Genomic DNA, 17,740 nt, shown 5'->3' on the forward strand with positions numbered 1-17,740 from the left:
CATCACGGTTGGGATGGTGTTCTTCGGCTTGCAAGCCTCCCCCTTTTTCCTCCAAACATAACGATGGTCATTATGGCCAAACAGTTCTATTTTTCTTTCATCAGACCAGAGGACATTTCTCCAAAAAGTAATATCTTTGTCCCCATGTGCAGTTGCAAACCGTAGTCTGGCTTTTTTATGGTGGTTTTGGAGCAGTGGCTTCTTCCTTGCTGAGCGGCCTTTCAGGTTATGTCAATATAGGACTCGTTTTACTGTGGATATAGATACTTTTGTACCTGTTTCCTCCAGCATCTTCACAAGGTCCTTTGCTGTTGTTCTGGAATTGATTTGTACGTTTCACACCAAAGTACATTCATCTCTAGGAGACAGAACGCGTCTCCTTCCTGAGCTGTATGACGGCTGCGTGGTCCCATGGTGTTTATACTTGCGTACTATTGTTTGTACAGATGAACGTGGTACCTTCAGGCATTTGGAAATTGCTCCCAAGGATGAACCAGACTTGTGGAGGTCTACAAATTTTTTTCTGAGGTCTTGGCTGATTTCTTTGGATTTTCCCATGATGTCAAGCAAAGAGGCACTGAGTTTGAAGGTAACCCTTGAAATACATCCCCAGGTACACCTCCAATTGACTCAAATGATGTCAATTAGCCTATCAGATGCTTCTAAAGCCATGACATCATTTCTTGGAATTTTCCAAGCTGTTTAAAGGCACAGTCAACTTAGTGTATGTACATTTCTGACCCACTGGAATTGTGATTCAGTGATTTTTAAGTGAGCGGCAGCGTAGCAGCGTAGTGGTTAGGGCGTTGGACTAGTAACTGAAAGGTTGCAAGTTCAAATCCCTGAGCTGACAAGGTACAAATCTGTCGTTCTGCCCCTGAACAAGGCAGTTAACTCACTGTTCCTAGGCTGTCATTGAAAATAAGAATTTGTTCTAAACTGACTTGCCTAGTAAAATAATAATAATCTGTCTGTAAAAAATTGTTGGAAAAATTACTTGTGTCATGCACAAAGTAGTTGTCCTAACTGACATGTCAAAACTATAGTTTGTTAACAAGAAATTTGTGGAGTGGTTGAAAAATGAGTTTTAATGACTCCATGTAAACTTCTGACTTCAACTGTATATAGCATTCTGTTGGTGGCAATAATTTTGTATGATAATTTCCATTGAAAAACTCAAGTGTTGAATCAGATGTTGTTTTTTGTACCAGTTCATAAACCATGTGCCATGGAATCGGTACATCAAAAATCTCATCCCATTTGTTTTGCAACCTGTATGGCGCAGCTGTCAACATTTCTGTCCTCAAATGAAACTGGTATATTCATCTATTTATCTCAATTCCTTTCAGCCAATTTGTATCTTTAATATATGGCAGGCAAAACAGTCCCTACCTTCTCCCTTTTCCACTTGCCTCCTCCATGTGGTAATGCTGCAATCAGTTGGTTGTAAGTTTGGATTGAGCAGACATTCACATATATTTTCGATAGCTACACTATGTGACATAACTCCACAGTTTCTATTAATAATATCATTAATAAATATAATAACATTTTTTTTTTTTATTATATATTTTCTGGAGGATAAAACTGAAATTGTAACCAGCTTTGTATGGCTTGTTGAAGAAAGGGACTAATTTTCAATGGTGGCGGTGGGGTTATGGTATGGGAAGGCAGGCATAAGCTTCAAACACAATTGCATTTTACTGATGGCAATTTGAATGCACAGAGATACCATGACGAGATCCTGAAGCCCATTGTCGTGCCATTCATCCACCGCCATCACCTCATGTTTCAGCATCATAATGCACGGCCCCATGTTGCAGGGATCTGTACACAATTCTTGGAAGCTGGCCTGCATACTCACCAGACATGTCACCGATTGAGCATGTTTGGGATGCTCTGGATTGACGTGTGCATCAGCATGTTCCAGTTCCCACCAATATGCAGCAACTTTGCACAGCCATTGAAGAGTGGGACAACATTCCACAGGCCACAATCAACAGCCTGATCAACTCTATGCGAAAGAGATGTGTCACGCTGCATGAGGAAAATGGTGGTTACACCAGATACTGACTGTTTTTATGATCCACGCCCCTACCTTTAAAAAATGATATTTGTGACAAACAGATGCATATCTGTATTCCCAGTCATGTTAAATCTATAGATTAGGGCCTAATACATTTCCTTATGTGAACTGTAACTCGGTTGCGTTTATTTTTTTAAATATTTTTGTTCAGTGTAAGTTATGTGTGTATTAATGTCTCTCTTGCTCTCTCTCTAGCGGACCTGTTTGACATTCTGCTGCCCATGCTGAATATCTACCAGGAGTTTGTGAGGAACCACCAGTACAGCCTGCAGGTCCTGGCCAACTGTAAACAGAACAGAGACTTTGACAAGCTGCTGAAGCAGTATGAGACTAATACTGCCTGTGAGGAACGCATGCTGGAGACCTTCCTCACATACCCCATGTTTCAGGTAAAACGCACGCACGCACGCGCACACACACATACACACATCCGGACCTCATTAACCTCCGACCTTCAACCCCTCAACTTCCACATCTACCATATGGCCCAGACCTCCTCTCTCCTCACCTGTAGAGCTATATGTCGCCTGACTGACAGACAGTCAGACATCTTTCCATTGTGTTTTAGATTCCTCGTTACATCATCACTCTCCATGAGTTGCTGGCACACACACCTCATGAGCACGTGGAGCGCAAGAGCCTGGAGTTCGCCAAGTCCAAACTAGAGGAGCTGTCAAAGTGAGTGTGGATAATGTATCTGTAGCTAACAGTGGTTGTGTAGATAATGTACAGTTGAAGTTGGAAGTTTACATACACTTAGGTTGGAGTCATTAAAACTAGTTTTTCAACCACTCCACAAATTTCTTGTTAACAAACTATAGTTTTGGCAAGTCGGTTAGGACATCTACTTTGTGCAATACACAAGTAATTTTTCCAACAATTGTTTACAGACAGATTATTTCACGTATAATTCACTGTATCACAATTCCAGTACGTCAGAAGTTTACTGTGACTGTTGACTGTGCCTTTAAACAGCTTGGAGAATTCCAGAAAATTATGTCACGGCTTTAGAAGCTTCTGTTAGGCTAATTGACATAATTTGAGTCAATTGGAGGTGTACCTGTGGATGTATTTCAAGGCCTACCTTCAAACTCAGTGCCAATCAAAAGAAATCAGCCAAGACCTCCACAAGTCTGGTTCATCCTTGGGAGCAATTTCCAAACGCCTGAAGTTTTTGCATCTGAGCTCCTTGGGTGTGCGGCTCTCCTTTTTTTAAATGCCTGAAGGTACCACGTTCATCTGTACAAACAATAGTACGCAAGTATAAACACCATGGGACCGCGCAGCCGTCATACCGCTCAGGAAGGAGATGCGTTCTGTCTCCTAGAGATGAGCGTACTTTGGTGCGAAAAGTGCAAATCAATCCCAGAACAACAGCAAAGGACCTTGTGAAGATGCTGGAAGAAACAGGTACAAAAGTATCTATATCCACAGTAAAACGAGTCCTATATCGACATAACCTGAAAGGCCGCTGAGCAAGGAAGAAGCAACTGCTCCAAAACTGCCATAAAAAAGCCAGACTACGGTTTGCAAATGTCGTCTGGTCTGATGAAACAAAAATAGAACTGTTTGGTCATAATGACCATCGTTATGTTTGGAGGAAAAGGGGTACGCTTGCAAGCCGAAGAACACCATCCCAACCATGAAGCACGGGGTTGGCAGTAGGGCTGGGCGATATATCGATATAAAAAATATATCGATATATTTTAAATGTGATATGAAATTAGACCATTTCGCATATATCGATATAGTTCAAATTTGCGCTTTGATCCTTGCTCCAAGCAAGCTGCAGACCCGGAGCTCTCTGCGCTGCTCCCCGCGCCCCGCCCCTCCTCTTTCATGCACAGAGGGGGGAGGGGCAGGAACAGACACTTCAACAAACATGGAGGAAGCAACAGCGTATGCGGAGCGTTTTGAGGAGGAATTGGTTAGTAAAAGAAAAAGAATTGGCTCAGTAATTTGGAGATGGTTCGGATTCAAAGTATCAGATGAGCAACAAAATCACGTTATATGTAGGCAGTGCCATAAAAAAGTTACAGCCAGGGGTGGAAGCACTATAAATCTTTTTCACCACCACCAAAACAGTGGCACAAACTGCAATACGAAGAGTGTGTGAAACTGCGCGCTGCAGAAGCCCCAGCCGCAAGCCGTCGACAACCCAAAAAAGCTCCAGCCCCGAAACAAAGCTCACTGCAAACTTCATTTTCCCGCAGTGTGCCTAATGTCTACCTCAAGACAGCATTACTGTTTATCAAAGTAAAAAAAGAGGGGGAAAATGTTTATTGAGTTGATAGTCTGTTTCTTGTGCAACTGGTTGAGGCTGTTCAGATAAGAAATTTAGTTAACAAAAAGCAAATGGTAATCTCAGGCTGATGTTTAAAAAACATTTTCTCAAACTGAGCACTTTATTTTGTTCTTTATTTATATATAATTGCTGCCCTTACTAGAGTTTGTCATACTTTATTATTTTGTCATGTTCGTTATTTGCATCTGTGGATTTGTTAGAAAGGAGAAGAAATCTGTAATTTGATTTTAATAAGCCATTTAAAGTTGTCAAACTAAAAAAAAGTTGACTTTTCTCATAAATATATATAATATTTATTTCAGAAAAAGATAGGCCTATTTTATTTTATAGGCTATTTTTGTTTAAGATATTTGTATTTATTTAAATGTGCACCTTATGGAGCTTTGATTTCAAAAAAGGTACTCCTGTTGTTATACAGTGTTTATGTTTACATGTTATTGTTATTTGAACAGCTGAGCATTTAATCTGAACCAGGTGAAGAGCCCTGTTTATTATTTATTCATTTGATTTTTCAACTGTTCACTGAAATAGCCGGTTTCAATAAAACTACTTAAGACATGTCATATCTGGTTTTGACTTTGACTGAACATTTGCTCTCGCTTTGCGGAAAAAATATTGGGATATATATCTTATATCGATATTCAGCCTAAATATACTGCTCAAAAAAATAAAGGGAACACTTAAACAACACATCCTAGATCTGAATGAAAGAAATAATCTTATTAAATACTTTTTTCTTTACATAGTTGAATGTGCTGACAACAAAATCACACAAAAATAATCAATGGAAATCCAATTTATCAACCCATGGAGGTCTGGATTTGGAGTCACACTCAAAATTAAAGTGGAAAACCTCACTACAGGCTGATCCAACTTTGATGTAATGTCCTTAAAACAAGTCAAAATGAGGCTCAGTAGTGTGTGTGGCCTCCACGTGCCTGTATGACCTCCCTACAATGCCTGGGCATGCTCCTGATGAGGTGGCGGATGGTCTCCTGAGGGATCTCCTCCCAGAGCTGGACTAAAGCATCCGCCAACTCCTGGACAGTCTGTGGTGCAACGTGGCGTTGGTGGATGGAGCGAGACATGATGTCCCAGATGTGCTCAATTGGATTCAGGTCTGGGGAACGGGTGGGCCAGTCCATAGCATCAATGCCTTCCTCTTGCAGGAACTGCTGACACACTCCAGCCACATGAGGTCTAGCATTGTCTTGCAATAGGAGGAACCCAGGGCCAACCGCACCAGCATATGGTCTCACAAGGGGTCTGAGGATCTCATCTCGGTACCTAATGGCAGTCAGGCTACCTCTGGCGAACACATGGAGGGCTGTGCGGCCCCCCAAAGAAATGCCACCCCACACCATGACTGACCCACCGCCAAACCGGTCATGCTGGAGGATGTTACAGGCAGCAGAACGTTCTCCATGGCGTCTACAGACTCTGTCACGTCTGTCACGTGCTCAGTGTGAACCTGCTTTCATCTGTGAAGAGCACAGTGCGCCAGTGGCGAATTTGCCAATCTTGGTGTTCTCTGGCAAATGCCAAACGTCCTGCACGGTGATGGGCTGTAAGCACAACCCCCACCTGTGGACGTCGGGCCCTCATACCACCCTCATGGAGTCTGTTTCTGACCGTTTGAGCAGACACATGCACATTTGTGGCCTGCTGGAGGTCATTTTGCAGGGCTCTGGCAGTGCTTCTCCTGCTCCTCCTTGCACAAAGGTGGAGGTAGCGGTCCTGCTGCTGGGTTGTTGCCCTCCTACGGCCTCCTCCACGTCTCCTGATGTACTGGCCTGTGTCCTGGTAGCGCCTCCATGCTCTGGACACTACGCTGACAGACACAGCAAACCTTCTTGCCACAGCTCGCATTGATGTGCCATCCTAGATGAGCTGCACTACCTGAGCCACTTGTTTGGGTTGTAGACTCCGTCTCATGCTACCACTAGAGTGAAAGCACCGCCAGCATTCAAAAGTGACCAAAACATCAGCCAGGAAGCATAGGAACTGAGAAGTGGTCTGTGGTCACCACCTGTAGAACCACTCCTTTATTGGGGGTGTCTTGCTAATTGCCTATAATTTCCACGTGTTGTCTATTCCATTTGCACAACAGCATGTGAAATGTATTGTCAATCAGTGTTGCTTCCTAAGTGGACAGTTTGATTTCACAGAAGTGTGATTGACTTGGAGTTACATTGTGTTGTTTATGTGTTCCCTTTATTTTTTTGAGCAGTGTATATCGGGATATGACTTTTGGTCCATATCGCCCAGCCCTAGTTGGCAGCATCATGTTTTGGGGGTGCTTTGCTGCAGGAGGGACTGGTGCACTTCACAGAATAGATGGCATCATGAGGGATGAAAATTATGTGGATATATTGAAGCAACATCTCAAGACATCAGTCAGGAAGTTAAAACTCGGTTGCAAATGGGTCTTCCAAATGACCAATGACCCCAAGCATACTTCAACGTTGTGGCAAAATGGCTTAAGGACAACAAAGTCAAGGTATTGGAGTGGCCATCACAGCGCCCTGATTTAAAGACAATGACACCAAATACTAATTGAGTGTATGTAAACTTCTGACCCACTGGGAATGTGATGAAAGAAATGAAAGCTGACATAAATCATTCTCTCTACTATTATTCTGACATTTCATGTTCTTAAAATAAAGTGTTGGTCCTAACTGACCTAAAACAGGGAATTTTTACTGCGATTAAATGTCAGGAATTGTGAAAAACTGAGTTTAAATGTATTTGGCTAAGGTGTATGTAAACTTCTGACTTCAACGGTAGCTGTAGATAACAGCGTGTATGTTGTATATATAGCTAACAGTGGTTGTGGTGATAATGTAGTTAACAGTGTTTGTGTTGACAATGTAGCTAACGGTGGATGTGTAGATTATGTAGCTAACCGTGGTTGTGTGGATTATGCAGCTAACAGTGGCTGTGTGGATAATGTAGCTGTAGCTAATGGTAGTCATGTTGATAATGTAGCTAACAGTGGTTGTGTCGATAGTGTAGCTAAGGGTGGTTGTGTAGATAATGTTGCTGTAGCTAACAGTGGTTGTGTAGATCATGTAGTTAACAGTAGCTTTGTGGATACTGTAGCTTTAGCTAACAGTAGTTGTGTTGATAATGTAGCTAACAGTAGTTGTGTTGATAATGTAGCTAAGGATGGTTGTGTTGATAATGTAGTTGTAGTTAACAGTGGTTGTGTTGATAATATAGCTGCAGCTAACAGTGGTTGTGCAGATAATGTAGCCGTAGTTAACAGTGGTTATGTAGACAATGCAGTTAACTGGGGTTGTGTTGATAATGTAGCTAACTGGTTGTGTTGATAATCTAGCTAACAGTGGTTGTGTAGATAATGTTGCTAACCGTGGTTGTGTAGAAAATGTAGCTTTAGCTAACAGTGGTTGCATAGATAAGGTAGCTGTAGCTAACAGTGGTTGTGTAGATAATTTAGCTGTAGTTAATAACAGTAATGTCGCTAACAATGGTTGTTGATCATTTAGCTAAGGGTTGTTGTGTAGATAATGTAGCTGTAGCTAATAGTTCTTGCGTAAAAAATGTAGCTGTAGTTAACAGTGGTTGTGTATATAATTTAGCTACCTGTGGTTGTGTTGATAATGTAGCTAACAGTGGTTGTGTTGCTAATGTAGCTGTAGCTAACAGTGGTTGCATAGATAAGGTAGCTGTAGCTAGCAGTGGTTGTGTAGATAATTTAGCTGTAGTTAATAACAGTGGCTGTGTAGAGAATGTCACTATCAGTGGATGTTAACAATTTAGATACGGGTGGTTGTGTAGATAATGTAGCTGTAGCAAATAATGGTTGTGTAAAAAATGTAGCTGTAGTTAACAGTGGTTGTGTTGATAATGTAGCTAACAGTGATTGGGTGGATAATGTGTCTGTAGCTAACAGTGGTTGTGTAGATAATGTAGCTAACAGTGGCTGTGTGAATGTAGCTGAAAGTGGTTGTGTTGATAATGTTGCCAAGGGTGGTTGTGTAGCTAATGTAGCTATCGCTAACAGTGGTTGCGTAGATAATGTAGCTTAAGCTAACAGTGGTTGTGTAGATAATGTATTTTCAGCAAACAGTGGTTGTGTCGATAATGTAGCTAACGTTGGCTGTGTCAATAATGTAGCTAACGGAAGCTGTGTAGATAATGTAGCTAACAGTGGTTGTGTAGTAAATGTAGCTAACCGTCACTGTGTTGATAATGTAGCTAACGGTGGTTGTGTTCATAATGTAGGTAACAGTTGTTGTGTTGATAATGTAGCTAACTGTGGTTTTGTTGTCAGGATGATGCATGATGAGGTGAGCGATACAGAGAACATTCGTAAGAATCTGGCCATTGAGAGAATGATCGTAGAAGGCTGTGACATATTACTGGATACCAGCCAGACCTTTGTCAGACAGGGTGAGTACATACGCGTGTAAACACCCACACACACACCAGGCAGAATCCACAGCATTATAACATGGTTGCCGGTAACTGTCATCAGTAGTACAGTATGTGTAACCGATATTTTTTGTTTCCCCGCCTCCCACCAAATATACACACACACCATCCCCCCTCTCCATCTACCCATCAGGCTCTCTGATCCAGCTCCCATCCAGCAATGAACGGGGCATGCTCAGTAAGGTCCGTCTGGGCTCTCTGTCACTCAAGAAGGAAGGAGAGCGACAGTGTTTCCTGTTTACAAAACACTTCCTTGTCTGCACACGCACCTCCGGGGGCAAGCTGCACCTGATCAAAGTGAGAATCAAACACACACACAGACACACATGCATGTACTTTCTCATGGTCAAACACCTGCACACAAGGTAGTAGGAAACGTTTGTATGTCAAGCAGATTTTAACTCAACTGACCTTCCCTCTATACATGATGTATGACCTCTAACCTCTGCCCTTTGATCCTAACAGCAGGGCGGGATGTTGACCCTGATAGAATGTACACTTGTAGAGGAGCTGGACGCCAATGATGAGGACTGTAAGTGTCTTTCTTAATCAATGAAACAAATCAATCACCCAATCAGCAAGAAGTCTGTTAATCTTGTCTCTTTGTTTCTTTGTTTCTCTCTCTCTCTCTCTCTCTCTCTCTCTCTCTCTCTCTCTCTCTCTCTCTCTCTCTCTCTCTCTCTCTCTCACACTTGTTCTCTCACTCCCTCTTGCCCTCCCCCTCTCTCCCCTCTGTAGACAATGCAGGAAGTCAGGGCTTCAACCACCTGGAGTTTAAGATCATGGTGGAACCCCCTGATGGCCCCGCCTTCTCTGTCATCCTATTGGCTCCCTCCCGCCAGGAGAAAGCTGGCTGGACCAGTGACATCAGTCAGGTAAAAACACCTGGGGATGAGGTGCCCAGTCCCAAATCAACTCCTACCCCTACTACTTCTGCAAACCTCTAAACACTGATTTTGAAAGCGGTTCAGCACCATGGACAGGGACATGAGTGTCTCACCACTCTTTTCTCCCTCTGTCTTTCATTCTGTAACTATTTATTTCTCTCTGTCTATAGTGTATAGATAATATCCGCTGTAATGGCCTGATGACCAGTGTGTTTGAGGAAAACTCAAAAGTCACTGTGCCGCACATGATCAAGTAAGAGCTCAAATAAAGTTTAAATAATTTTTTCCCCCTTTTCTACACCAGTGAGGGTTCATAATCCCCAGGTTATCCAATTCCCTTCGCCCTCTCTGGGAGATCACCCAATGACTGACGATCTTATTCATACGTGTTCCACCAGGTCGGACGCACGGCTGCACAAAGATGATGTGGACATCTGCTTCAGCAAGACGCTCAACTCCTGCAAGGTCCCCCAGATCCGCTACGCCAGCGTGGAGCGGCTGCTGGAAAGACTGACTGACCTGCGCTTCCTGTCCATCGACTTCCTCAACACCTTCCTCCACACGTACAGGATCTTTACTACCGCTGCTGTGGTCATGGACAAACTGGCCGACATATACAAGAAACCCTTTACCTCTATACCGGTCAGGTAGAAAGATATACAGTATGAACCCACACACACATCCACAATATGTGTCTTCTCATTCATCCATCACTCCATCACTCTTTTATCCATTCTCTCTCTTCCCCCGTCAATCCTCATATATTAGACATGCATGCTGACCATCACCATCTCTGTCTCTTTCACTCTCATTTCTCTCCCTCCACCCCTGTCCTCCTCCACTTCCCTCCCATCCTCCTCTCCTCCACTCCTCCCCTACTCCTCCCCCCATCCTCCACTCCTTCCCTACTCCTCCCCTCCCCTCCTCCACCCCATCCTCCACTCCTCCCCTACTCCTCCCCCCTCCTCCACTCTGCTACTCCACTCCACTCCTCCCCTACTCCTCCCCTCCCCTCCTCCACCCCATCCTCCACTCCTCCCCTACTCCTCCCTCTCCTCCACTCTGCTCCTCCACTCCACTCCTCCCCTACTCCTCCCCTCCTCCACCCCCATCCTCCACTCCTCCCCTACTCCTCCCCCCTCCTCCACTCTGCTCCTCCACTCCACTCCTCCTCCTCTCCTCACAGGGTTCAGTATCACTCCTCTGATCGTCTGTCCATCACGTCTCTCTGTCCTGACTACAGTCTGAAGATCACACGGCTTGCTTTGGACCAACAAGAGTAACACTCTTTTTTCTTTCATTCCTTAATTTCACTCCTACAGTAGTTCATACAGTAGTTCATACAGTACATCCTTCATTTCACTCATACAGTAGTTCATACAGTACATCCTTCATTTCACTCCTACAGTAGTTCATACAGTAGTTCATACAGTACATCCTTCATTTCACTCATACAGTAGTTCATACAGTACATCCTTCATTTCACTCCTACAGTAGTTCATACAGTAGTTCATACAGTACATCCTTCATTTCACTCATACAGTAGTTCATACAGTACATCCTTCATTTCACTCCTACAGTAGTTCATACAGTAGTTCATACAGTACATCCTTCATTTCACTCCTACAGTAGTTCATACAGTACATCCTTCATTTCACTCATACAGTAGTTCATACAGCAGATCCTTCATTTCACTCATACAGTATTTCATACAGTACATCCTTCATTTCACTCATACAGTACATCCTTCATTTCACTCATACAGTAGTTCATACAGTACATCCTTCATTTCACTCATACAGCAGATCCTTCATTTCACTCATACAGTAGTTCATACAGTACATCCTTCATTTCACTCATACAGTACATCCTTCATTTCACTCATACAGTACATCCTTCATTTCACTCATACAGTACATCCTTCATTTCACTCATACAGTAGTTCAGACAGTACATCCTTCATTTCACTCATACAGTAGTTCATACAGTACATCCTTAATTTCACTCATACAGTAGTTCATACAGTACATCCTTCATTTCACTCATACAGCAGATCGTTAATTTCACTCATACAGTACATCCTTCATTTCACTCATACAGTACATCCTTCATTTCACTCATACAGTAGTTCATACAGTACATCCTTCATTTCACTCATACAGTAGTTCATACAGTAGTTCATAGAGTACATCCTTCATTTCACTCATACAGTAGTTCATACAGCAGATCCTTCATTTCACTCATACAGTAGTTCATACAGTACATTCTTCATTTCACTCATACAGCAGATCCTTCATTTCACTCATACAGCAGATCCTTCATTTCACTCATACAGTACATTCCTCATTTCACTCATACAGTAGATCCTTCCTTTCACTCATGCCGGGTGGAGATTATAACAGAACATGGCCAAGATGTTCAAATGTTCATAAATGACCAGCATGGTCAAATAATAATAATCACAGTAGTTGTCGAGGGTGCAACAAGTCAGCACCTCAAGAGTAAATGTCAGTTGGCTTTTCATAGCCGATCATTGAGAGTATCTCTATCGCTCCTGCTGTCTCTAGAGAGTTGAAAACAGCAGGTCTGGGACAGGTAGCACGTCCAGTGAACAGGTCAGGGTTCCATAGCCGCAGGCAGAACAGTTGAAACTGGAGCAGCAGCACGGCCAGGTGGACTGGGGACAGCAAGGAGTCATCATGCCAGGTAGTCCTGAGGCATGGTCCTAGGGCTCAGGTCCTCCGAGAGAGAGAAAGAAAGAAAGAAAGAAAGAAAGAAAGAAAGAAAGAAAGAAAGAAAGAATTAGAGAGAGCATACTTAAATTCACACAGGACACCGGATAAGACAGGAGAAATACTCCAGATATAACAGACTGACCCTAGCCCCCTGACACATAAACTACTGCAGCATAAATACTGGAGGCTGAGACAGGAGGGGTCAGGAGACACTGTGGCCCCATCCGATGATACACAGGTCTTCTTGGTGTTTGCAACGCCAGCATGGTGTGTGCAACACCAGGGTTGTGGGTTCGATTCCCACGGGGGGCCAGTACAACAACAAAAAAGAAATAATGCCTGAAATGAAATGTATGCATTCACTACTGTAAGTCGCGTCTGCTAAAGAGCGTCTGCTAAATGACTCAAATGTAAATGTAAATGATACCCCCGGACAGGGCCAAACAGGCAGGATATAACCCCACCCACTTTGCCAAAGCACAGCCCCCACACCCCTAGAGGCAAATCTTCAACCACCAACGTACCATCCTAAGACAAGGCCGAGTATAGCCCTCAAAGATCTCCACCACGGCACAACCCAAGGGGGGGCGCCAACCCAGACAGGAAGACCACGTCAGTGACTCAACCCACTCAAGTGACGCACCCCTCCCAGGGATGGCATGGAAGAACACCAATAAGCCAGTGACTCAGCCCCTGTAATAGGGTTAGAGGCAGAGAATCCCAGTGGAGAGAGGGGAACCGGCCAGGCAGAGACAGCAAGGGCGGTTCGTTGCTCCAGAACATTTCCGTTCACCTTCACACTCCTGGGCCAGACTACACTCAATCATAGGACCTACTGAAGAGATGAGTCTTCAGAAAGACATAAAGGTTGAGACCAAGTCTGTGTCTCTCACATGGGTAGGCAGACCATTCCATAAAAATGGAGCTCTAAGAAAGCCCTGCCTCCAGCTGTTTTCTTCGAAATTCTAGGGACAATTAGGAGGCCTGCGTCTTGTGACCGTAGTGTACGTGTAGGTATGTACGGCAGGATCAAATCGGAAAGATAGGTAGGAGCAAGGCCATGTAATGCTTTGTAGGTTAGCAGTAAAACCTTGAAATCAGCCCTTGCCTTAACAGGAAGCCAGTGTAGGGAGGCTAGCACTGGAGTAATATGATCAAATTTTTTGGTTCTAGTCAGGATTCTAGCAGCTGTATTTAGCACTAACTGAAGTTTATTTAGTGCTTTATCCGGGTAGCCGGAAAGTAGAGCATTGATACTGGGGAAAAACAACCAACACTGGACAACTCACTCTGGGGACGAACACACAGGGAACAGAAATCAAGCTACTGCAAAGCGAAACAGAAAACACACCTCTCTTAGAGGGAAATCATAATTAGTAATAGGACACACCTGAGTGTCATTTAATGTCTCCTGGACGGTCTCTGCTGCCCTCTTGTGACAGGTGGAATCATGACAGATTTCATCTCAAATCAGCCATAAATCCCCTTGTGACAGGGGAAAGAAAGCTTGCTTTGTGCAACAAGGAGGAGCAACTGAATGCAAGCGTCACACATTTCTTTTTTTTATTGTTTAAACATTTCTAGCCTATCTATGGGTAACAGGGTTGACTTATAAGGCTCGACCCGCTCAGTTTTCCACCACAAAACACTAGAAAATGGCCAAAAAGAGAATCAGTTAACCTGCTTTGACAATGTGATCTGACTATTAGATGTTCAATGTTTCTTTAAAAAACATTAACACTTGACAGGTATTTTCTTTTAACTTACATTTAATCGCTAATCACATTAAATACATAATACATCTTCAGAAATGAGTTAGTACTTCAGAAATGACTTAATACTTCAGAAATGACTTTCTTAAAGCAACAAAATAATGAGGGCTTTACAATGATGGTGAAAACTTGGAGAAATGTTGGGGTTAAGTGGGTTCAAATCTTCCTAGAAGTCAGAGGGTGCACAGAGGGAGATGTCAAGATGCTGAATTTTGGCACTTTAGCAAGTTTATATTCATATAAAAACATCAGATTTCTTGAATTTTCCATGCGGTATATAGGTCACTTAATGTAATATAACAAGTTTTTAAAATTCAATATTTGTGCACAATTTCTACCTAAAATATCAAAAGGCACTCATTTCGTGGAATGACCCAGTTGCAGAGGTTTGTCACATGACGTTTTTCTCAGTAGAAATAAGTGTGTCAATTTTTTCTTTCTCCTCATCTTCTTCTACCTTTGGTCTCTCCTCTTCTTATCCCACACCTCTCTTCTCTCCTCTCCTCCTCTCAGGTCTCTGGAGTTGTTCTTTGCTACCAACCAGGGGACGTGGGGCGGCGAGCACTTCAACAACAAATCTCCCCGTCTCTGTCGCAAGTTCTCCTCTCCTCCTCTCACCACCCCCTCCCTCACCTCCTCCCCTGTCCACTCCCGCAAACTCTCCCTCTCCTCCCCCTTCCACTCCCGCAAACTTTCCCTCTCCTCCCCCTTCTCCTCCAAGGCAGGAGTCCTAGACCTCTACACCCCTTCCTCCTCTGCTGCTAACTCCACCACCTCCTCCCACCCTCCCTCCTTCTCCTCCCCGTCTCCCACCTCCACCCTGGCTCCATCAGGTTTCTCATCCCCCCCTCCCACCTCCACCTCCACCCTGGCTCTGTCAGGGTTCCCGTCCCCCCCTCCCACCTCCAACCGGGCTCCGTCAGGGTTCTCGTCCCCCCCTCCCACCTGCACACGGGCTCCCAGCCTGCCAACAATCCCGGGGCTCTCCAACTCCCCTCACACCACCTCTGTGGACCATTCTCCCGGTTCTCCGGAACCTGCCCCCCCAACGCTGGAAGACGGAGGAGGAGACATGCCGCGCATCGACGCCAGCTGTGGGAAACTCAGACGAGGCATCCGCAGGGGTAGGCTGGCACACACACACGAACACACACACACACACAAATAAACGCACACTTACTGAGTGCCTGTGTATTTTAATTAACAGCTGTTCTGGAGACCGTTTCTCTGGAGAAGTTCCTTCCAGAGTCTAACCCTCAAGTCAGCGAGGATCGAGTCCCCCTGACAGAGTCCCCCTGTCGCTCCCCCTCTACACACCGACACATGCGATACAGAGGTTCCACGGGGGAGAACAATCGTGGTACGATGTCACCAGCCTCAGCCTATGCTATTGCAACGGCAGCCGCCGGACACGGCAGTTCCCAGGGTAAAAGACAACATCAACACCTGGTAAATACCTGCATCGTAAATTTCCTTCTTTGACTCTCGCTTTCTCCTTATCTCTCTCTCTCTCTCTCTCTCTCTCTCTCTCTCTCTCTCTCTCTCTCTCTCTCTCTCTCCTTATCTCTCTCTCTCTCTCTCTCTCTCTCTCTCTCTCTCTCTCTCTCTCTCTCTCTCCTCTCTCTCTCTCTCTCTCTCTCTCTCTCTCTCTCTCTCTCTCTCTCTCTCTCTCTCTCTCTCTCTCTCTCTCTCTCTCTCTCTCTCTCTCTTAGGTTTCAATAATAGTGAAAGGACCTGTGACAAGGAGTTTATCATCCGTAGAGCTGCTACCAACAGAGTCCTCAATGTACTGCGTCACTGGGTCTCCAAGCACTCACAGGTCTGAACCACACATACACACACACACACACACACACACACACACACTGCCTACCCCCTGCCAGACCTGCTCTGTACTCGTGATGACCAGAGAAATGTCACTCTGCTCCCCAGGGGCCCCCTGGTGTTCTGGCCTCTGTAGTAGACATGACTGTAGTAGATATGACATGACTGTAGTAGACATGACTGTAGTAGATATGACATGACTGTAGTAGACATGACATGACTGTAGTAGACATGACATGACTGTAGTAGACATGACATGACTGTAGTAGATATGACATGACTGTAGTATATATGACATGACTGTAGTAGACATGACATGACTGTAGTAGACATGACTGTAGTAGATATGACATGACTGTAGTAGACATGACTGTAGTAGACATGACATGACTGTAGTAGATATGACATGACTGTAGTAGATATGACATGACTGTAGTAGATATGACATGACTGTAGTAGATATGATATGACTGTAGTAGACATGACATGACTGTAGTAGACATGACATGACTGTAGTAGATATGACATGACTGTAGTAGACATGACTGTAGTAGATATGACATGACTGTAGTAGATATGACATGACTGTAGTAGACATGACTGTAATAGACATGACTGTAGTAGATATGACATGACTGTAGTAGATATGACATGACTGTAGTAGACATGACTGTAGTAGACATGACTGTAGTAGACATGACTGTAGTAGATATGACATGACTGTAGTAGATATGACATGACTGTAGTAGACATGACTGTAGTAGACATGACTGTAGTAGATATGACATGACTGTAGTAGACATGACTGTAGTAGACATGACTGTAGTAGATATGACTGTAGTAGACATGACTGTAGTAGATATGACTGTAGTAGACATGACTGTAGTAGACATGACTGTAGTAGATATGACATGACTGTAGTAGATATGACTGTAGTAGATATGACATGACTGTAGTAGATATGACATGACTGTAGTAGATATGACATGACTGTAGTAGACATGACTGTAGTAGACATGACTGTAGTAGACATGACATGACTGTAGTAGATATGACTGTAGTAGATATGACATGACTGTAGTAGATATGATATGACTGTAGTAGATATGATATGACTTTAGTAGATATGACATGATTGTAGTAGACATGACTGTAGTAGACATGATATGACTTATTTATTTATTTATTAACCTTTATTTAACCAGGAAAGGCTCATTGAGATTTAAAATCTCTTTTTCAAGAGCGTCCTGGCCAAGATAGGCAGCGCCAAGTCATTACAAAAATTAGACAAACAACATAAAAAACTACAAGTAATCTAGTAAAAACCATAGAATTAACAAAGAATATAACAAAATCAAAAACAGCAAATTAAAAACATTGACAGGTCAGGGAATCAGTATCAAGATCATTCATCAGTGATTTAAAAATACCAATCGGGACAAGTTCTTCCAGTTTAAAAGTATTTTGTAAGGCATTCCAAGACGATGGCGCAGAGTACATAAAAGCCCTTTTACCAAATTCAGTTCGGACATTTGGAACAGTTAGCAAGATAAAGTCCCTCGAACGAAGAGAGTACCCACCACATTTCTGAACAATAAAAATGCCCAAATAAAAAGGTAGTAAACCCAAAATGGCTTTGTAAATAAAAGTATACCAGTGACTGAGCCTACGAG

At 43.6% G+C, this 17,740-nt stretch overlaps 1 protein-coding gene across 4 annotated transcripts in view; it reads left to right on the forward strand.

Moving 5' to 3' along the window:
* Positions 1-17,740, forward strand: part of LOC106568132 (ras-specific guanine nucleotide-releasing factor 2) — a 74,223-nt gene that overhangs the window by 22,609 nt on the left and 33,874 nt on the right. For 3 of the 4 annotated variants that reach the window (XR_014380190.1, XM_082960476.1, XM_082960478.1), the window contains exons 7-18: positions 2,282-2,475; positions 2,655-2,764; positions 8,689-8,807; positions 8,983-9,146; positions 9,315-9,381; positions 9,588-9,724; positions 9,907-9,989; positions 10,135-10,383; positions 10,923-11,015; positions 14,757-15,367; positions 15,451-15,669; positions 15,956-16,062. Coding sequence is in view for 3 of the 4 variants with exons in the window: in XM_082960476.1 (XP_082816602.1) it covers positions 2,282-2,475; positions 2,655-2,764; positions 8,689-8,807; positions 8,983-9,146; positions 9,315-9,381; positions 9,588-9,724; positions 9,907-9,989; positions 10,135-10,383; positions 10,923-11,015; positions 14,757-15,367; positions 15,451-15,669; positions 15,956-16,062 (2,153 nt within the window). In the remaining variant the exon portion in view is untranslated. The remainder of the gene's footprint in view (positions 1-2,281; positions 2,476-2,654; positions 2,765-8,688; positions 8,808-8,982; positions 9,147-9,314; positions 9,382-9,587; positions 9,725-9,906; positions 9,990-10,134; positions 10,384-10,922; positions 11,016-14,756; positions 15,368-15,450; positions 15,670-15,955; positions 16,063-17,740) is intronic. The other variant, XM_082960477.1, reaches the window with a different exon arrangement.

The sequence above is a fragment of the Salmo salar genome, chromosome 13 (assembly GCF_965601325.2).
Source record: "Salmo salar chromosome 13, fSalSal1, whole genome shotgun sequence".
Classification (NCBI taxonomy): domain Eukaryota; kingdom Metazoa; phylum Chordata; class Actinopteri; order Salmoniformes; family Salmonidae; genus Salmo; species Salmo salar.